At 35.6% G+C, this 22,828-nt stretch overlaps 1 protein-coding gene and 1 non-coding gene across 3 annotated transcripts; both read left to right on the top strand.

The window, feature by feature from the left end:
• Window positions 1–10,466: 10,466 nt before the first annotated feature.
• LOC111895674 (methylcrotonoyl-CoA carboxylase beta chain, mitochondrial) lies at window positions 10,467–13,959 on the top strand. Of its 2 annotated transcripts, XM_023891752.3 has the most exons (10): window positions 10,467–10,838; window positions 11,122–11,241; window positions 11,452–11,886; window positions 11,980–12,070; window positions 12,267–12,508; window positions 12,593–12,757; window positions 12,838–12,912; window positions 13,115–13,246; window positions 13,341–13,397; window positions 13,486–13,959. In XM_023891752.3, exons 1-10 carry the CDS (start codon window positions 10,605–10,607, stop codon window positions 13,687–13,689), a joined length of 1,755 nt encoding a protein of 584 aa, XP_023747520.1. In that variant the 5' UTR covers window positions 10,467–10,604; the 3' UTR covers window positions 13,690–13,959. The 2 variants fall into 2 exon arrangements, with proteins under 2 accessions (XP_023747520.1, XP_023747521.1); XM_023891753.3 differs by lacking the exon at window positions 10,467–10,838 and having other exon boundaries at window positions 11,116–11,241; window positions 11,459–11,886.
• Window positions 13,960–15,444: 1,485 nt separating this feature from the next.
• TRNAR-UCU (transfer RNA arginine (anticodon UCU)) lies at window positions 15,445–15,517 on the top strand. Its single transcript has one exon. It is a non-coding gene; the product is annotated as a tRNA-Arg (tRNA).
• The last annotated feature ends 7,311 nt before the right edge of the window (window positions 15,518–22,828 follow it).

The following is a 22,828-nucleotide window of genomic DNA, read 5'->3' as shown; positions in this document are numbered from 1 at the left end:
ATATTCGAATATTTGGAATGAATACTATACTAATGTGAAATTCAATCGTTACGATATTTCATTTATGCATCAGTTTGTTGTTGTTATGATTTATTTTAAGTTAATCAAGATTACACTTAAATGGGGGAGGTTTGTTGGTGATTTTATATCACTAATATTATTTAAGTGTAATGGGGTTAATTTGTTGATCAATGTCACTTTGACAATTATCGAACAAATTAGTATGGTGCGGAGTGCACATTTGTTTGATTTTGTCATTGTTGAAAGTATATTGCTATTTAGAGGTGAAGCCCCTGAACTGACGGGGGTCCGGGGGCAGCACCCCTGGGAGCGGGGTCCAAGAGGCAGAGCCCCTGGCTGGGGTCGTGCTGATCCGTATTTTGTTAAAAACACCCGGTTTTGTGATCCTTTTAATAGACCCGGTTTTATGGTAGTTTATGACAGGTAATATGACCGTTTTTGGACAGGAAGTTATTTAGATATATAACTACCATATGCCAGTTTTAAGACAGAAAGTTAGTTTTCTGTTATATATGATCAATTTCGGATTCTCTTTTGGGTATAGATTCATAACATCTTCTTCATTCTATATTCTAGAAAATTAGTGAGTTTCATCCGATTAGAGATTTTGAGTGTACCCTCGAAATGCTTTAATCTGAAAGTGTTTCACAACTCTCACTGATCCAAGTATATCTATACCCCAAAAATCTAACATCTCTCAAATTTATGGTGAAAGGGCCACTGTCGGTCAACCACGGTCTAGAAACAAGATCATATGTGTCACTAGAAAGGACTAATAACGTTTAAATTCCATGAAGCATTTCCAATAAAGGTTACACAAATATGGATATATAGACATAGTATATGGATTGCTTATTTGCGATTAAGAAATTTAGGATTTATTCAGATTTCAAAGACTTGGCTTTGGATTTTGTGGTCATTAGTTAAAATGTTGAATCTATGTATTTCTAATAACATGTGAACCTACACGGTCACACATAAAGAGAATTTAAATACATGAAATAAATAATATATGCATATGTGATAAATTTACTGTTTACCAATTAGAATAAATTAAATGATTATTCATTATTTATGAAATAAAGAAAAATATATGAAAAGGTTTATTAATTTAATAAATAAAATAGTATATTTATTAATACAATCATTTAACTAAATTAATTATTTAAAGGTTAAAAGCTTACTAACATAATGACTTGCAAATGTCTTAAAGAGAATACCCGTTATTGTTAATATAAAAGACATGCAAATGTATTTTTATGGAAACAACTCACCTAAGAACCTAAACTCTCTCTCTTTGTTACCTAGTTTTAATAGCACATCCCTCTCCATTCCCTATGTTTTTCAATCAGCTAAGAATATGGAAAAATGTGGGTTTATCTTTCTTTGTTGATTTGAGTCTAGTTGTTGTTTATGTTACTATGTGTCATGGATATTGATGGATAAGATTTGGTTCGATCTTTAGTTTCTATATTAAGTGACATTTCCCTTTGACCAACTGGACTTTCCAATGTGGGCTTTCCCTTTCCACTTGGGTTGGGAATGATCTTCTCTCTTCTTACCCTTTCCTTATTGAATAACCATGATTGGGGCACTTACAACACTGTTGGAATGGGACTTCTTCATATCTGTTTCAGTTGTTTTCAATATATTATGAAGCTCAATCAATATGGTCACAATATTATTCAAATGATAGGTCGGGATGAACTAATCATAACTACTAGGCAAGGATTTGAACACCATGTCAATGGCAAGATTCTTTTCAAAGTTTAAATTGATCTTTTCCAATCTCTCCACGTATCTTTACATTTTCTTCACATGAGCACACACATGTTCCCATTCTTTCATGTGGAGCATTTAAGCAAGAGCTAAGTTCATTCCGTAAGGTGAGTAGTCCTCATAGGACTTTTTAAGGTCGGTGCCATGGTTTCAATCATAGTGCAAGCAACCTTAGTGGTGTCATCAACATGTTGGTTGTATCCAACCAATTCCTTAGGAGTAACAATTTCTTTGTCAATTTTTGGAACATGAGTGTTGAGAACATACTTTTTGTTCTTATACCACAATGTCATCTTCAAATTACGCATCTAGTCCATGTAGTTTAGACCAGTAAGCTTGTCCTTTTAGACCAATATCTATTATCTCGGATCGGGATAATAGATTTACTTCAAGATTTTGATAGTCCCTTCAGAAGGCAATGGGAACATAGTTAGATATGAGCACTGCCTACCACCCACAGACAAATAGTCAAAGTGAGAGAAGCATCCAAACACTCGAAGAAATGCTCCGAGCATGTGTGGTTGATTTCGGCAAGTCATGGGATACACACTTGACTTAGATTGAACTCTCATACAATAACAGTTATCATACGAGCATCAAGGTTGCCCCTTTCGAAGCCCTTTATGGTCGTAAATGCAGATCGCCTCTATGTTGGGCTGAGGTGGGTGACACCCAACTAGCAAAAGGGCAACCGCCAGCCAATGCTCTCGCGGGACGAGAAATCTTCCATGAAACGACCGAAAAGATAATCCAAATCAAAGCTCGACTTTAATCATCGCGGGACCGACAAAAGAGCTATGCGGACAAGCGATGAAAGCCATTAGAATTTCAAGTTGGGGATCGAGTGTTATTGAAGGTCTCTCCATGGAAATGAATGATCTGCTTTGGGAAACAGGGAAAACTGAACCCGCGATATATCGGACCGTTCAAGGTTCTTGCCCGGATTGGTCCAGTGGCTTACAAGCTGCAGCTACCTGCCAAGCTCAGCAACGTACACCCCGTGTTCCACGTATCGAACCTTAAAAAGTGTCTATCAGATGAAACTCTTGTCGTTCCTTTGGAGGAGATCGAGATAAACGAGAATCTTCTGTTCGTCGAAGAACCGGTCGAGATTATGGATAGGAAAGTGAAGCGTACGAAGAAAAGTCGCATTCAGATTTTGAAGGTTCGATGGAACGCTAAGCATGGACCGAAATTCACATGGAAACGTGAAGACCAAATGAAGCAAAGCACCCTCATTTATTCTCTCATTCCTAACCCTAGTGTTCAAAAGAATTTCGGGGCGAAATTCCCTCTAACGAGTGGATGATGTCACAACTGGCAATTTAGCCATGAAGTTCTACGATCATGTAAATATCATCCATGATGATACTTGTAGTTCTAACATGAAATTATACACTATATTCATTATATGACAACACACCATTAGTCAAGATTAACAATTGAAATTCAAAACTCTATGCAAAACAATTCTGAAAGTAAATTGGGAGTTGAAAACCCTAAAAATCCCGGTTCAAGTTCTATATGGATTAGGATTTCCTTATTGGGCCTAACGGACCAATAAGCATTCAATTCGACTACTATTGGCTTAGAAACCCTATTTGGATTCTAAATGGACCCAGTTCATAAATCTATAATATTTTGGACCATTTGGGCCTAGAATGATTCATTCTAACCCTAATGGCCTTATTGGGCCATAAATTAATTAATTAGCCCTAATGGGCCCTAAACATATTCCTTTATACCACATTGGGCCGTGAACCTTCTTAAGGGTCCAATGGGCCGAAAATTTATTTTTGGGGCTTCATAAATTCGAACAAGCCAAGTGAAAGCCCAAATTTCTTCATCCTCTTTCCCTCCTACCTCCATTCTCTCATTTCAAAATATTTCAAAAATACTCTCTAAATCTCCTCCCTTTCCCATCAAAATTTCGAGATTAAGGGTGCTTTCAAGAGGATTCTTCACCATTATCACCATCCTTGGTAAGTTTTTGCTTAGATATATGGTTTAGCTTCTTGATTTCTTCAAAAATCTCCTCCTAACTCATATCATTTTGTGAATAATGCATCTTAGAGCCATCTAAGTCCCAAAGTTCTTCAAGAAGCTAGCTAGGACCAAAAATCTCTCCATTTCTTCTTCAAAACCTAAACAACAAAGCAAAGGTGAGTTCATACCCCCTTGTTTTTGGTATTTACATGTTTTTTTAGGGGGGAGAGAATACAAGTATTATGTGTTGATCTATGTGTATTTACATGTTATGTGTGATTTTCTTAGTTTATGTTGTGAATATGTGGTAAAACTCTACAAATCTCGAAAACTTTAACCAAAATGGGTGAGATTAATGAACTATAACATACTAGTCATCATACGACAAAGATAAAAATGTATTATAAGCTTATGATGTGAAAAACAAAACAAAAATCATGTATAAGGATCACCTTGTCAAATAAAGAAAAGTTTGGGCAAAAAGTGACAACTTCGGTTTTATAAAGATCAAAGAGGCCATATTACTTAAAATTTTTGCTTTTATGATAATCACCTTTTTAAAGGACCAAAGATGAAAATTTTGTCAAAATGGGCTTAAAAATTGGGCCTTACGGGTTTTGGGCCCAAAATGTGAAAATTTAGAGTTTTTAGGGGTTAAAATGTTATATCATCAAAACATGAGCCAAAAAAAGGAAATAAATAAAAATAAAGATAAAAAATGTAAATTTTTCTAAATTGGGCCAAAAATGTAAAGTTTTTGGAAAGTGGGCCGAAAATGTAAATTTTTATAAAATAAGGGCTGGAAAATGAAAGTTTGATGGTCTAATGGGCCAAAATTTTAAAACAAATTCATAAATGGGCCAAAATGCTAAGTTTGATAGTCTAATGGGCCAAAAATGTTATTTTCACCAAAAAGGAACATAAATGTCATTTTATTCAAATAAGGGCTAAAAATGAAAGTTTCAGTGAAAAAGGGGTTGAAATAGTCAAATAAGTATTTTGGGTCAATTATGTCAATTATTGAACAACTGGACCAAAAATATAAATTTTTATAACATAATGGATTTAAAAATGGTGTGTGTGTGTGTGTGTGTATATATATATATATATATATATATATATATATATATATACACTAGCTGTTTACCCGCGCTAAGCGACGGGTGCGAATAATTTTCTTTTATAAATTAGTTTCTAGAGACGATTATTTTTTTTGTACAAATAATTTACTACATCTAAACAATTATAACATAAACGGAATCAATAAGAATTAAAAATGAAAAGCTTGGATTGTTTAACTCATGTACATAAACATATGAGTTAGTGTGCATTATTAGTCGTGCAACGCTTCTTTATATACCACATTATATGTATACACTTCATTGTCATTGAATTGTTCTTCAAGCTTCATCGACAGTAGCGGTAGTGGTGTAATATCCTTTTGAATCGTATACTTTTTAAATCATATTTGTTATTATCGAAAGACCGCACAATCAACAATAACATTTGGTTTGCTAATATATATGAGGCAATGAGAAATTTAGAAGAAAATTTATATAAAAAAGTCTTATAGACCATCGTCTCATTTTCTTATTAAAAGAGAAGTGTGGTTTTCACCACCACAACATGTTTTTACACTTTTTTTTTTGTCTTCTAATTCAAATACCATCTTAATTGCACTTTTTCATATATTAATGTTGTACGAAACCGTTTCTTAAATTTATCTCTATCTATTATTGTTAAGTGTTTTGTGAATGGTTATATATAAATATATATATATATATATATATATATATATATATATATATATATATATATATATATATATATATATATATATATATATATATATATATATATAAACTCATTGGATAAACCTTTTCGCGATTGGGGTTTAAGGTTTTTGTGATTGAATAGTGAAAAAAATATTATGAATATGTTGTTTATGTCATATATGTGTAATACAACGGACGGTGAATAGTTTTTTTTTTTTTTTTTTTTTTTTTTTTTTTTTTTTTTTTATGGTTAGTACATAATGTCATAATGTTATGCATAGAACATATAAAATATTTATAAATAATATTTATAATTAGTGTATATTTATAATGTATATTTTCATGAAAATAACTATTAACGACAAAACAACAATTTATAACCATGCCAATATCTCACCATGATGTCAAGCAAGTCAATGTCAAAATTAAAATTTAATTATAGGAATTTTTACAAATATGTATTTAATATGTTAATATGAACCGAAATTTATAATATAATATATTAACAATAGCTTTAATTTTAGGAGATTAAAAAATAGGCTAAGGGTTGTTGTGAAGGTGGGGGATGAGTGTGGGATTAAAAACTAAGATTATTTGGGTTTTAGTTAATAGAATAGAACTTTATTTGGTTTTGTTTTAGTTAAACATTTATTTATTTTGTATAAATCGAAAAAACCGAATAAGTTATTTAATTATTATATAATTTTATGGTTTATATCTATAAATTAATAATAGATTATAAATTAACATTTTATATACATTAGTTACTAAAAGAAGATTTTGATAACTCATTATAGGTTTATAATTATTTTATTTGTTCTATTAAAATGAAATAACCAATTAGCCAAATGTCATGTCACCTTCAAAAAAAAATATATATATATATATATATATATACTAGGTGTAAGTCCCATGTATTACATGGGTGTATTTAAAATAATTAAATATTTATAAACATTTAAGAAATTTAAATTTATAAGAAAAATGAAAAAAATATTGAATTACTAAGATTAAAATGTTTTTTTTTAATTTAAACAAATCATTTAGATAAAATAATCAAAGCAAATTAATCACATTTTATTTTAAAATTTTGAAATTATAAGGAAAGTCCATTAATGAAATTGATATGCATTTATTATTAAATTACAATACCATATGAAATTTAATAAAATAGGAAAAACATAAAATTACATATGAAATAAAAATTAATTCAAATTAACCACAAAATGACATGTGGCAAAATGAATGAGAGTGTGACAAGTGACAAAAAAAACCTTCATTTATTAGAGGATATATATATATATATATATATATATATATATATATATATATATATATATATATATATATATAATTAAGCCTATACATACATAGATGTAAAACTAATGTGGTTGTATGGACACTTCAAAAAACCACATCATGAAAGATTCAATATCATATATTATGTCTTATTTTATTTTTTTATTTGGTAAAAATTTACATGGATAAAACACATGAACATGATAAATATAAAATGTTTTGTATGTGGGAACCATTGTTTGTCATAATCTCAACAAAAGTTAAATAAACAAAAATGATTAACATAAAGTACTTATATTAGAGATGAATATAAAGATTCAATGATCAGATGCACACAACAAGATATATACAAAGAAGGATTTACAAACCCATATCTACACACTTATATTTACATAAATCTGCATAGATCTGAATTGATAGCAGATAATTACAAGGACTAAACCTACTATAACAACAAAGAATTGGGGATCATTTGAAACTATTAAAATCTTGGATAAACTTCATGCCAAAAACACCCTCGTAGCACATAACTACAAGGATTACACCTACTATACCATCAAATAATTGTCGACTTCCCACTTCATGTAACGGAGGGGCAAAATTGTCCATGATGCTTAATCAAATCAAACATAGGGTAGAAAATCAAATGCTTGGGGTGTCGTGTTCCATGGTATAGGTATCAAAAAATCAAAAGCAAGCTTCAATCCTTTCAAAAACACAAAATCATGTGGGTGGTAGCAATAACGAACCATTCCTATATGAAGACAGAAATTCAGGAGATTGTTTGGCATGCCCGTCCCACACTAATGTAGGACCGTTTTACTTTCTTAATACGATTGTGGGACATTTTTTCTGCCCGTCTGTGCCAAATAATCTGAATGTCCATGAATTGGCTCAGCATGTTAGGGAAGCAGATTTGAAATTGTTGCAAACATATAAGATTATTATACCACTCCTTTCATGAATCTAAAACTTAAATACAAAAGGAAAAATAAGTATGAAAAATGAAATGAGAACAACTTTACCCCAAAAATGGGAACTTGTCCATGATGATGTATGGCGCTGACGGTGCATGTGGTGACGACGCACGTATGGGATGTAGGAGTCTAGGTGAAGAGGGAAAGGCGTCCATCATAAGAGAGATGTGGTATCCAAAGATGTCCTGCAATAGTAAAGTTAAAAGCATTAATTAGTTTAAAGATCTTTAAATCGATATCAGGCGCGATGAATTTTATAGAGGATATGGTATTTGAATTAGTCTCCCCTATTTTAAGCAAAAAATTAAGGATATGGGATTTGAATTACTCTTCACATTGAATGATTCGTTTTATTTTTGACTTGGTCTTCACTTATCTATTTTGTTGACCAAATAAGATTCATATGCATAAATTCATTGTACATGGTGCATAATTGTTTGGACGACTTAAAATTCAGCGTTTGACCAAAGATGCTTTATAAGGTAAAATATATATATATATATATATATATATATATATATATATATATATATATATATATATATATATATACTCAAATATATCATTAAAAATCAAACATTGGATATTTTATAACATCCCGAATTAATGCTTCGTCTAGAAGCACTATACCACATCAAATATACAAAAATGGAACAATGGTACGAATATTGAGCCTGATACTTGTTATACATGCTTATTGGGCCTTAGTGACCCAATGACATGCTCAATGGGTCTAAATTAATTTTTACATGTTATTGGGCCTTAGTGGCCCATTCACATGTTAATTTTGCCAGGAGAGATTCGTTGTATGCTTAATGGGTTTCAACGTGTCCGTTTGCATGCCATCAAGCCCAAAAATAACTTACGTGTCTAACGGGCCACAACTGTCCTTATTTACGTTTGTTGGGTCGTGTCTTTCACATTCAAGTATCATCAGGTGTTAGTAAATCAAACTACGCTTAATAGTAAACATATTCATGTGACAAATCATTGCGATGTAGTGAGAATTATCAGTTGACACCATTAAGTGTTTGGCCGTAACATGTAGTTATAATCAGAGTCTCCTGGAGGGAGATCGAGAGTTTGTGTATAGATCTATATGGAGGTGACTCCCCCACACCCGAGTTGTTCGCTACAGTTAGGCTAGGTCAGTCTAGGGTGACAAAATCTTGATCAAAACCGGTGTTTGGAAAAATGCCAAGACAGACGAACTAGTCATTATTATGCATGGTTATAACGACTCACGTAGAAATCCATTACCATCGATACAATACGGGAATCAAAGTGCTTAAATCATGAAAATATGAAAACAATTCATGCTGTAATACGAGGACCACGACACTTTTATAAATCAGAAAATATGGATTTTCTGGGGAAATATTATTATTCATTACCTTCTACTTACAACAGATACAAATCATGGAAATTTTTGAATTGCTCACTTATACATGTTTTTAAATTGGAAATCACACATACATTTATACTTGATCATTACATCATTTTCATACAATTTACAGAAAATATCAGATTTTTTGGGTTATACAAACATTACAAAACCTTTTAGCAAACATGTTTATGAACTCACCAACATTATATATGTTGACCATTTTCAAAATAACTTGTATTATCAGGTATTCGTTAAGCTGAAGAATTGTCAAAAGTATTTTGGAAATTTTATTATGATGTGTTAATCTTCATACAATTTATATTTTGGAATGTGTACTGTAAAACAATGTATTTGATGTCAACAACACCAGTTGTACTGTGTAATGTTTGGTGATGGTTGTGTTATGTTTCATGTATATTCATTGTGATGATATTTCAATTGATAGTCACGCGAGCCCTCGGACGTTTCCGTCGTCTGATTCGGGGGTGTGACATACTCGTCTTATGCTTACGGTTCACAATTTTAGTACCATCCGAATCGAATCGCCCATGAACACTCCTAATTTAATACATATTAAATGACAGCAATTAGTAATCAAGCAAATAATTTTTTTTGGAACGACAAATCTGTTATACTACTAAATTACTCTTAAAAACAATTTTTGAATAGATCAAACTGAATTTCAAAACATTCAAAATAAATTTCTAGTACATCAAGTCTATATATTATTATTTTTATTATCTTAATTAATCAATTATTTCCAATTTAAACGAACAATTTACTTTAAAACTATACATTGTTACATTTTATAACCATTTTAAATATTTTGTTAACTGTTCATATTTTATAAATTATTTGATATATACTAAAACAAAATTCTAGCTACGACATGAACTAAGGACGAGAGCAGTTCCATAACAACCGATTTTATACTATGTTGTAAACCGGATCGAAGAATATTGTTTATTCTAAAATAAGATTAAACCAACATAATAAAACCGATAAAAAAACCGTTTAAATGGATTTATTAAACTTGATTTTAGTCTTGTACCATTTTCCGCGTATAATTTTAGCATGTCAAAGTTGACCTTTTTTTTTTTATTATAGGCACCTTCTATTCATGGCAATTAACTTCTACATCTATAATCTATAATAATAATAATAATAATAATAATAATAAATACTTAGTTTTATACTTTTATAGTCCTTGTTCATTGTGATATTAATTTTGAAATGTATGCGTATCGATAACGGGATATGAATTACAGACAAGCAGAAAGCAAAGCCAACTAAACACGACGCATAGTTTATCTTCCATTTTGCTTGCTTTATATATCATCGTCTTCACTCCTTATACACCAGAAATACAGTAAAGCTAAAATGTTAGGGTTCGTAGTAAGAAGTGCAAAATCCAGCTCAGTATCATCTCCATATCGATGGCGTTCATCAATCAGCTCCACCCAGACGATGTATTCAAGCAATCGCGGTTACGGCACCCAGCCGCAAGGACACAATGTCCTTCCCGATGGTATCGACCGGACTTCCGATTCATTTATTCGAAACTCGAAGGAAATGGAATCTGTCATTTCTCAGCTTCACTCTCGTATCAATCAGGTTTGTTTTCTCTACTTCTGGATGTAAATTTACCTGTTTAATTTCTAGTAAATTGAGGATGTGAACGATGCGACTGGCTGCCTTTAGCAAAATTTTAGTACTCGTGAATTTAAATGCTTGCAATGAATGTGTTTGAATTAGCGCTAGTTTGTTAACGCGATTGCATCTTGGTATACGAGATTTGAGATATCGATTTGGACTGTAGATGTAGAAATTCGGACTGCACTCCATGCGAGTGTTATGAAATGAATTTTTAACGATTTTGTATTCCTTATGTAAAAAGGTTACCCAAGGTGGAGGAGCAGCAGCTATAAAGAGGCATAAAAGTAGGAACAAACTGCTTCCAAGGGAGAGAATCGATCGGTTACTAGATTCTTCTTCTTCGTTTCTTGAGCTTTCCCAGGTTAGAAACTTACTTTTAGAATTTAGGATCAAACATTGCTATCCACAAGAGGAGTTTCTCTAAATTCTTTGATCTAATTTCGTGATAAGAAAGATCTGAAAACAGAACTTTCAAATCATTTCACTGGAATCATATGATAAGCAACAATCTCTTGCCAATGTTGTTTCTTCTTCTTCTTCATCTGTTCATTTCTTTTACATTCAATTCAAGCTTGCAGGCCATGAATTATATGAAGAATGTCTTCCATCTGGAGGTATCATAACTGGAATAGGACCAATACATGGAAAACTCTGTATGTTCATTGCAAATGATGCAACAGTCAAAGGAGGCACATACTACCCCATTACAGTCAAGAAACATCTCAGAGCTCAAGAGATTGCTGCTAAATGCAGATTACCATGTATATATCTTGTTGACAGTGGTGGTGCTTTTCTTCCAAAACAAGCTGATGTTTTCCCTGATAAAGATAATTTCGGTAGAGTATTTTACAACCAAGCCCTCATGTCTTCAGAAGGTATTCCCCAAATTGCCCTTGTATTAGGCTCTTGCACAGCAGGTGGGGCCTACATACCTGCCATGGCTGATGAAAGTGTCATGGTTAAAGGAAATGGCACCATTTTCTTAGCAGGCCCACCATTAGTAAAGGTAATTTTAGATGATATATATGTTATTCTTGTGTTATATTTTATAATTTATGTTTGGGTTTTATATATTTATCTAAAAAGACTAGTTTTTTAGGCTGCTACTGGTGAAGAAGTATCTTCTGAAGATCTTGGAGGTGCAGATGTGCATTGCAAGATATCAGGTGTTTCAGATTATCTTGCTCAAGGTAAACTATTTACATTTTTTACCCATAATATTAATGTATTTACATTTTTTACCCATAACAGCTTTATGTAACTTATAAACTTTTCACATGTCTCATGTTGCATATTGCTTTCATTGATAGATAGAAATAAGTGCATTGCTATTATAGTTTGCTATCATTGATACTAATTTTACAAAATTGCCCTTCATACTCGCAGATGAACTTCATGCACTATGTATAGGAAGAAACATTGTTAAGAACTTACACATGGCTGGGAATGAAGGGGTAAATAGTAATTTACAAGGCATGATTTCAGATTACAAAGAGCCATTGTATGATGTGAAGGAGCTTCAATCAATTGCCCCTACAGACCTAAAACAGTCATTTGACATTCGATCACTTATTGCTCGCATAGTTGATGGAAGTGAATTTGACGAATTCAAGCAATTGTATGGCACTGTGAGGGCTAAATTACCACTTTACCCCTGAACCTATTTCTGTCAAGATTTTTTTTTTCTTAATATTCAACTTTGCATTTTGCAGACACTTGTAACAGGATTTGGTAGAATTCTTGGACAACCAGTGGGTATAATTGGAAATAATGGGGTTTTATTTTGTGAATCTGCTCTTAAAGGAGCCCATTTTATCGAGTTATGTTCTCAACGGAATATTCCGTTGGTGTTCCTTCAAAATATTACAGGATTCATGGTATGTGAGGAGAAGGGTAAAATGGTAATTTAGCAAAGTATGTTGTTATTTGAAGCCCCCATTTTGTTGTGATGTGATAGGTTGGATCAAAATCAGAGGCAAATGGTATAGCAAAGGCAGGAGCAAAGATGGTGATGGCTGTTTCTTGTGCAAAGGTTAGTTTTTTTTTCATCTTTTTATATATATTTTATATATTCCGAAAATGCCCTTTGGAGTTTGGACATTTGCTTTGAGTTAGTTAGTTCTATGTAAATTCTTTGAAATGTTGTAGTTTAAAACTAAAAGAAGGAATAAATAACCTTAAGAAAAGTCTTTCGAGAGTAAAATGACGAAAATACCCTTGTGTTTTTTTTATAGGTACCCAAGATTACTATTGTTGTTGGTGGAAGCTTTGGGGCTGGAAACTATGCAATGTGTGGGCGGGCATATAGTCCGGATTTTATGTTCTTCTGGCCGAATGCAAGAATAGGTGTGATGGGTGGTGCTCAGGTAGGCGCTATGCTCTTTTGGTCAAAGGGTATTTTGGGTATTTGGAAAATAGTCAAAATAGTCAAAATGGTATACTGATCTTAAATTGTAACAGGCGGCTGGGGTGATGTCTGAGATAGAAAAAAGCAAGAAGAAAAAGGAGGGAATCCAGGTAAATAATAATTAATTAAAAAAAAAAAAGTGATCAATTTATTAAAAGCCACATCATAAAGGGGTAATTTGGTGATTTTACTTTACAGTGGTCAAAGGAGGATGAAGAGAAGAGTAAGGCGAAATTTGTAGAGGCGTATGATAAGGAAAGCAGTGCGTATTATTCGACAGCAAGATTATGGGATGATGGGGTTATTGATCCAGCTGACACTCGCAAAATTTTAGGGCTTTGTATTTCTGCTTCTAATAATCGTACACCGGAACCCACTACATTTGGTGTATTTAGAATGTAAACTTATATTTAAAATATATATATATATATATATATATATATATATATATATATATATATATATATATATATATATATAATGGATTTAAATACCATGGAATTTGAAGAATAATTTGGTGGGTGTGAAAATGGGGAATATTTAGTTAGAGTAAATTACAGTTTTAGTCCCTATGGTTTGGGCTGATTCGTAGGGTTGGTCCAACATTTGAAAAGTTGATAACTAACATTCCTATGGTATCAAAAAATTACACAAATGGTCATTCCGTCTAAATCTGTTAGAAAAGCTCCGTTAAATATGTATAAAATGACCAGACTACCCCCATTTTATTATTTTATCATTTTATTATTATTTTTAAAAAAAATTAATCATTTATATGTATTAATAGCTACCAATACCTTACAACAAACCACCATCGTTCTTCCCTTCCATCCGATCATCTTCTAAGACACATTTCTTGTGAACATCAATCAACTATTAACCACCACCTAACCACCATCCCCGTCCTTCCATCTGATAATCTTCTCAAGCATATTTACAAAATCAAAACTAGGATCAAAATTAATCAACCGCAAACACTGATGCAAAATAAAAAAAAAACAAAATGATTTATCTTGATTTTTCATTCCAAATTCGCAAATTCAAAAGCAAATAAAACCCAACAAAATGAATGTTGTATGCATATCATCTTTCGTCTTCGTCCCATGTTTCATTAAACCCATAACCACCCCTTGCATTATGGTTCATTAAAACAACAACCACCATCTTCATCTTCTTTCCAAGTTCATTCCAGATTCACAACCACCACCTGCAATTAGATCAAACCAACACAACAAACATCGGAATCCTTGGTCGTGATAACAAAAAAGGGGAGACCGACAAACTACAAATCCAACTTCAAGATTTTATAAACCCAAACAAAAGTAAGCAAAATCAATATCTAACTTGCATATATTTCGAGTTGAGTTTGGGTTCGATTGAGACATTTTTTAACAGATTTTAAGGTCGTAACAGGTTGAACAAGTTGCTGCTTGTGAATCTGGTCAGAGAAGCCTGATAATTTATTGTCATGACTGAGTAAAAATCAATGGGGGAAAGCGCAAGGGCTCAGTTTAGTTTCTTTTGATGGTGTTGGTTAAAGTTGTCGGATGGGAAGGGGAGTAGGGAGGGAGAAGGGGTGGGTGTAGGTGACGGTAGTTGTGGTGGGGATGACCATACTAATTGCAACATATAAATGGGAGACGAAGTGGGAGCTGTCGAAAGAGATGCAGGTGGTGATGTAGCATAGGTGGTGGTCAACGGTTTTGGCCGACAATGGTGCTGGAGATTAAGACTCTAAGAGTGAGAGGGGGAGAGACGAAGAGTATGTGTGAAATGAAGGATGAAGGATTTTTATGTTAGGGTTTATTGTTTTATTTTGTTTGTAGTCTTATTTTTAGTCTTTGTAGTTCTACAAATTAAAATAAAAATCATAAACTAAAAAGATAAGGGGTATATTTGTCGTTTTACTGATATTTAACATCTGATTTTTAACGAGGTTATCACTTAGGACCATTGTTGTAATTTCTCAAAACAATAAGGATGATATTTGTCAAAATTTCAAAGATTGGACCAAACTTGCGAATTCGATCAAACCATAGGGACTATTTTTTTTTTTGTAATTTACTAATTTAGTTATTATACTTGAATTTTGAAACTATATAAGACTATTATTTAAGATGCGTTTATGACAATGTAAGTGAGAGCTTAAAACAAAAAGCGCCCGTGGCCTAATGGATAAGGCGTCTGACTTCTAATCAGGCGATTGTGGGTTCGAGTCCCACCGGGCGTGTAATTTTTAATGGACGGAATCCTGAAATTGTTAAAACTTTTTGCAAGTTATTTTTTGATGATTATTTACCATGTTTCGCACTTGAAAATATTTACATGGACATCTTAGGTCCATACTATTTACATCACAGAACCTACAAATTTTTGTTTCAAATCTTGTTCGTGATGTGGGTATATTTTGCAAAATACCTATAAATGACTATAATAGGCTGACGATATCAACTGATGTATCATGAAAACAAGTTCAATGAAGTTTGTAATATTTCATCTTGAATTTTAGCACAAAATCGTAGTCTTCATCAATAGAAAAAATATTAAGTTTGAAATATCATTGGTGGCATTGGGGTAGCTACTTATGGGCAAGGTAGGTATTAGGACCTATCTTTTCTTTTTGTAATACAATAAGTATATATTAAAAAAATTAAGGAACTATCTTATTTTTTGTCAAAAGAACTATCTTTTCATATATTTTTCAATTTCATTTACATAAGAAACCATGTGGTTTTTCGTTCTAGATTCACCACTGATCGATAATAATAACTGGTATAGGACATGTCTAACGATATTTAAAGTACATAGGGTGCTTCAACTTGGATAAATAATATCAATAAATTCTTAGTAACACAATTTATGCATAGCTTTGCTAGAGATTCTAATGGGTGGATTTAATTTCTCTAGAAGTATTTAGTTACATAGATTTTTAGCAACTAGTGACTGATAAGTTTTCATAGATTATGGTGCTTGCTTTAGATAGAAAGGTCTTTGAACGTCGCCCTATAATTTTGAAGAATGCTTCGTTTGATTACGGACCTTCTCTATTTCGTTTTTTTTTTTTATTCTTGGCTAGAAATGGATGTCTTTGATGAGGTTGTTCGAACTTCATGGGCTGAATTTCAAGGAGATAACTCTAATTTTATTTTAAAGACAAGTTAAAGTTTCTTATAACTAAAATCAAGGAATGGAAAGTGTTAATATTGTTGCAAAAACCAACAAGAGGGTGGTTGAAAGCAAATTAATGGAGATTGATCAACTTTTGGAAGCTGGTCTCGGCTCACGGCTCACATATGCTAGAAATGGAGAGGAAAGAATCTTGATAGGTTATATGAAATGGAGAAGATTAAATGTAGTGGTTTGGTTAAAAATGTGAAATTAAGTGGGCTTTGGAAGGAGATGAAAATACAAAGTTTTTCAATAGAATCATGAAGAATAAGAGGCGGCACGAGACTGTTAAAGGAATACGGGTGGATGATAAGTGGATCACGCAAACAGATAGGGTTAATCCGAGTTTTTAAAATATTACAATAATAAGTTTGAAATTTTCTTAAGGGGGTTCGGTTGAGTGCTTGTGATCATCGATTTATAAGTATGAATCCGAATCAATCACAAGTGTTGGATGTCATCTCGTTGATCGAGGAACTACGTGATGCGGTTTGAATTTGTGGTAGTGACAAGGCCCCAGACCAGGTGGTTTTACTTTTGTTTTTGTCAAAAGGTACTGAGATTTGATTAGTCATGATATATATATATATATATATATATATATATATATATATATATATATATATATATATATATATATATATATATATATATATATATATGTCTTTGTGGTGAAGTTTTTTCACTCGAATTTTATTTCATCAGGATGCAACTCTTCATTTATCATTTTAACTTCTAAGGTGGTAAATCTTCTTGTTATTCAAGATTATGGACAAATTACGCTTGTTGGCATCCAATATATGATTATTGCAAAGCTTTTATCTCTTTGGTTAGCAAAGGTTATTGATATAATGGTGAGTTTAGAGCAACATGCTTTCATTAAAGGAAGACAAATCTTAGAAGGATCGGTAATTGTAAATGAGGTGGTTGACTTGTGCAAGTCCACCACTAAAAAGTCTTATGATGTTCAAAGTAGATTTTGAGGAAACTTACGATTCACTTTCTTGGATTTTTTTTTCTATGATATCTTTCATGGGTTTTTCTGGTAATTGGTGTGCTTTAGTTAAACAATGCCTCTCTAATGTTCGCTCTTTTGTGTTGATTAATGGATGCCCTTCTGCTGAATTTCCTGTAGAGAGGGTTGAGACAAAGAGATCATTTTTCTCATTTCTTATTCATATTAGTTATGGAAAGATTATACGTGACATGATAGTATTTATCTTGTATAGATGTATTTCTCTTAGAGACTGTGATTTTGAAACATCCCAAAAATACGGTCTAAAAATTTCATTTTTAAAACCTTAATAAAAACCATAATTGTCAAACCATTCATTCAAAACATAAGTTGTTTTCTCAAAACAGAGTATTAATTCAAAACATGCTTATTTTATCAGAGTAAAACATCCCATGCTAACTTCTTGGTGTGTGCCATGCAGTCATCCCGAACTCTTCCCTCCGCTACCGAAAGTACCTGAAACCAAAACTGAAAACTATAAGCACGAAGCTTAGTGAGCTCCCCATACCACCACATACCATACATATAATCACATATTGGGCCCCCGCCCGCTGCAGTGAGACTTACCCGACATCGGACTCACTCCGGCATCGGGCCCTGCATGGCATCGAGCCTTGCTCGGTATACAGATCTGTCTCTCTTAGGCCCCACCTGTCTCTGGGCCTCGCCCACTATACACATACAACCATATAACATACTGGCACATAAAGAAACATACTCTACTATACTGTAACACTCAAAGTTTTAAAGGCTAAGAAAGGAAAGAAAACCCTAACTTTAAGGGGGGACTCGGCGAGTCCAAGGAGGAACTCGGCGAGTCCAAGCGGGATCCGGGTCGAGGAGTAAGTGACCGACTCGGCGAGTCGGACAAGGAGACTCGGCGAGTCAGGTCTGTTCGAGGAAAACCCTAAATTTGGGACTTTGGGCGCTATTTAAGATCCTTATTCTCTCCATTAGGGTTCCTTAGAGCCTCCCTCATTCAGAAAACGAACCCTAAGCCTCCATTGTTGTGCATTCAAGCTTCCAAGCCATTTTTGGGTGATTTGAAGGAAGAAGAAAGAGGGGAATCAGTGAAGCTTCAAGGATTGGCTTCAGATATGGAGTTTGTGGAGCCTTTCTGAGGTATTGAAGGTATTAAGTCATTTCATTCCTTTAGATCTTCTATGGTTGTGAGATTTGGGGCTTTTAAGCCATGAGTAGTTGTCCATTTGGGTTAGAAGCTGGATCTGGAGTTGCTACTTCAGATATAAGCCGATTTTGGTCTTGGGAAGCATAAAGTTTCAGCCCTTGAGTTGATTATGGAGCCTCCTTGCCTTAAACCCTAGTTTATGGTGTATTTTGCCTAGATCTCCTTCTCTACACGTAAAGTTTGCAACTTTACGTGAGGAATAGGCTTGGGAAGGGTAGATCTACAGTTTGGAGTCCATGCATGACTCAAAAGTCCTCTGCATGTATAGAGATCTGAATGGACTCGGCGAGTCCTTTGAGTGGACTCGGCGAGCAGCATGAAGACGAGGAGGAACTCGACGAGTGGGATGAACAGCTCGTCGAGTCAGATGAAGTTGGGCAGGAACTCGGCGAGTTGGATGAACAACTCGGCGAGTCTGTTGAAGGTTGTCTTGGACTCGGCGAGTCTGTTCTTGGACTCGGCGAGTCAGGTCGCGAAACCCCAAACCCTTCGAGTTTAGACTCGAATCAGTGAGTCGATTGGAGACTCGGTGAGTTGGACAGGTCAGGACTCAGAAATCGGTAGGCTCGACGATTCATGGACTGAATCGGTGAGTCGAGTCGCAAAGAGAAGGACTCTGAACATATGAACTCGGCGAGTCCCTAGGGTGACTCGGCGAGTAGGGTTGACCTGGAAGGTTGACTTTGACCAGGACTTTGACCTTGACCGGAGTTGATTTGGTTGTCTTTCGGGGGCCAGTTAGACTCAGTGTTGCATTGATATTGGTAGCTCGAGGAGCGAGTGGAACAGGAGTTTAGAGAGTTGCCGGGCAGCAGTTAGTGGGTTCATCAGCCAGTTCAGCCAGTGCAGGTGAGTTTCCCTTTGTATGAATGGGTCTACGGCCACAATGTCGGCCCATGTAGTTACGAGTAGAATACCCGGGGGTTAGCCCTAGGCACAATATGCTAGTATGATATTCGGGACGAGGTCCAATGATAAAGGGCGGGTGCCCAAGGAATGGTTTATGTGATAGTTTATACTTGTTGTCTGTGTGATACTTGTATGTGCCTGGTAGGGAGGTGAGTGTGGGCGAGGTCCCGTATCTCACCAATAGCAGAGTGTGGATGGTGTTCCACATCTCAGTAGCAGCAGATCAGGGGCGAGGCCCAAGCTAGGGAAGGAGTGAGGGTGGGCTGGGCCCGTACCTCACTATCAGTAGGAGTATGGACGGGGTTCCATGACTCATCAGCAGCAGGACAAAGGCGGGGCCCAGAGATAGGCGAGGCCTTAGGACAAGATCCGTTAGTATGTGTTTAGCTTATGTGATGAGATGTGATATGTTTATGCGCTATTATATGTTAGTGGGCGAGGCCCTGTGACAGGCGAGGCCTAAGTGAAACAGATCTGTATCCGAGCGGGGCTCGAAGCTAGGCGGGGCCTGGAGCGGCGGGGCCGTTGTAGCGGGCGAGGCCCGAGGTAGGTGGGCGAGGCCCAGGATAGCGGGCGTGGCCCAGTATGTGCAGTATATGGTTATGCATGGTATGCGGTAGGGTGGGGAACTCACTAAGCTTCGTGCTTACGGTTTTTAGTTTTGGTTTCAGGTACTTCCGATAGCGGAGGGAGGAGCTCGGGGTGATCGCATGGCACATACCATAGATTAGACAGCTTGGGAATGTTTACTCTGATAACGAACATGTATTTTGGAAACTAATACTCTGCTTGTGTTTTGAAATGATGAATTTGCTTTAAGTATTGTTTTATTAAAAGAAATTTTTAGTCTTAAATTTTGGGACGTTACATATACTCTTGTTCTAAGGCCTCGCCTATCTTGGGCCTCTCCCTGGTTTGCTACTGATGAACTATGGAACCCCGTCCACACTCCTGTTGTTAGTGACATACGGGCCCCCGCCCACACTCACTTCTCTCCTGTCACGGGCCTCACCCCTACTCTGTTAATATTGAGATATGGAACCCCATCCATACTTAGTTAGTGATGAGATACGGGACCTCACCCATACTCACCTCCCTACCAGGCACATACAAGTATCACAAAGACAACAAGTATAATCTAACATTCATATATAAATCTTCCTCGGCCTTTACCCGACATCGGACCCTAGTCCGGAACATACTACCATATAAACATACTTCGGGCTTACCCTGTCATCGAACCTTGATCCAGAACCTATCGTACCGACACATGCAAGAATCACAAAGACCTTTCGCATACTAACATTCCTCGGGTCTCGCCCGACATCGGATCGAGATATGAAACATATAACATAAGTGCCTAGGGCTAATCCTCGGGTCTTCCTACTATATAAAAACATAATGGGCTGGCATTGTGGCCTTAGACCCATGCACACAGTGAGGAAACTCACCTTTCACCGTTGAAGTCCTGTTAATACTCCTCTGGCTGCTATCTGGCAATTCCCCGAACTGCTGATCCTTCGGCTCCCCGAGCTACCAATACCAAAATAACATTTAGACCAAAATACACTCAAAAGTCAAACTAGGTCAACCATAGCCAAAGTCAAATTCAACGGTCAACGGTCAAAGTCAACGCTCTGAGTTGACTCAACTCGTCGAGTTGCTCCATCAACTCGCCAAGTTCTAAAACTTAGAATCTTGAAATCGCGATCCAACTCGTCGAGTCAGCTCCTAACTCGCCGAGTTCCCTGGCTACTCATGGTCGCGATTAACCAAATCAACTTGTCGAGTCATTCCTCAAACTCGCCGATTTCTATCATACAGAATTGGGACAATCCTCCTTTACTCATCGAGTCCCTTCCTGGACTCGCCGAGTCCCTTAGTCTGACTGGGCCATCTTAACAGATTAAGCCCCTACACTTCAGATCTAAACCCCAAACTTCGTCTATATGCTGGAAATGACTTCTTAAGGGTAAAGTTTCCAACTTTACCCACTCCTAATTAGGGATGTCAAAAACCCCCGCGGGACCCCGTTCCCGTGGGACCCCGATACCGTACGGGACTAATTTTTAAAAAAATTCGGGAGCGGGAGCGGGGGCGGGGGCGATATTAACTCCCGTTTATTTTCGGGATCGGGGGCGGGAGTGAGTATTTCCGTCCCGTACTCCCGCGGGGGCCCCGTTTATATTTATATAAAAAAAATATATATGTTTATAACTTTAGTGATGTTTTATGTTCGATCAATTCTTCATTTATCAAGGGCTTACATGTTTGTTTATATACAAAAGTTATTAAAAAAACTATTTTTAGCCTAAAACAAAGCAATTTTTTAGGAAAATAAATCCATTTTTAAGCCTATAAACCGGGAGTACCGGGGGAACGGGAGCGGGACCGGGGGCGATGGAGGTAACCGGGGGCGGGACCGGGGGCTGTGTAAGCGGGGGATCCGGGGGCGGGACCGGGAGCGGGGGCAACAAGGGATTTCGGGAGCGGGGGCGGGGGCAACCATTTCCGCTCCCGTTTGGTCCCGTTGACATCCCTACTCCTAATTCTTCTTAATAGGTTTAGCCAAAACCCTAGCCCCTTAAGACATAAATCCTTGTCCAAAATCCTTATTACTCTAAACCAAAGCAGGAGGACCAATATCTAGGCCCTATTCACCGAATAAACACATAAAGTCCTAAACTTTACTTCCATTCATGGCCCTTTGGGGCTTAAAAGGCCATACTAGCATCCTTAGGGTTTGCATGGGACTCTAATGGCATAAAGTTTGCACCTTTATGCCTTCACAACCCTCAATGACTTCAGATATGAAAGTATCATCAACTTGGGACATCCTTAACCCATGAATCATACTTTTGGGACAAAACTCCCATAAAAGGGACCATAAAGATATTTAAGAAACTACAAGACAAGTTAGGAGCTTGATTACCAGAAAGTGATGAGATTAGAACGAAATCCCTGGATCCACAACCTTCTCCTTGAACCTTCAAGCTCTCTCTTCTTCTTCTAGCCTTCAAGAACACACAAAACACTCAAGGTTGGCTCACATACTCTCAAAAGGCTGTAGGGTTTCGTGGATAAGGCTCTGGTCAATTGAGGATGTAAATGAGGCCAAGGGGTAGAGAATAAGATGCTTAAATAGGGCACCAAGTCCTGGATTTAGGGTTTCTCAAACCCTGACCAACTCGCCGAGTAGGTCACTTAACCCGCGACACAAATCTCGCTCCTGCTCGTCGAGTCATCCTTCTGGACTCGAC

The sequence above is a fragment of the Lactuca sativa genome, chromosome 7 (genome assembly GCF_002870075.4).
Source record: "Lactuca sativa cultivar Salinas chromosome 7, Lsat_Salinas_v11, whole genome shotgun sequence".
NCBI lineage: Eukaryota > Viridiplantae > Streptophyta > Magnoliopsida > Asterales > Asteraceae > Lactuca > Lactuca sativa.
The sequence above is the reverse complement of the archived record's forward strand: the minus strand, read 5'-3'. Positions and strand labels throughout refer to the sequence as shown.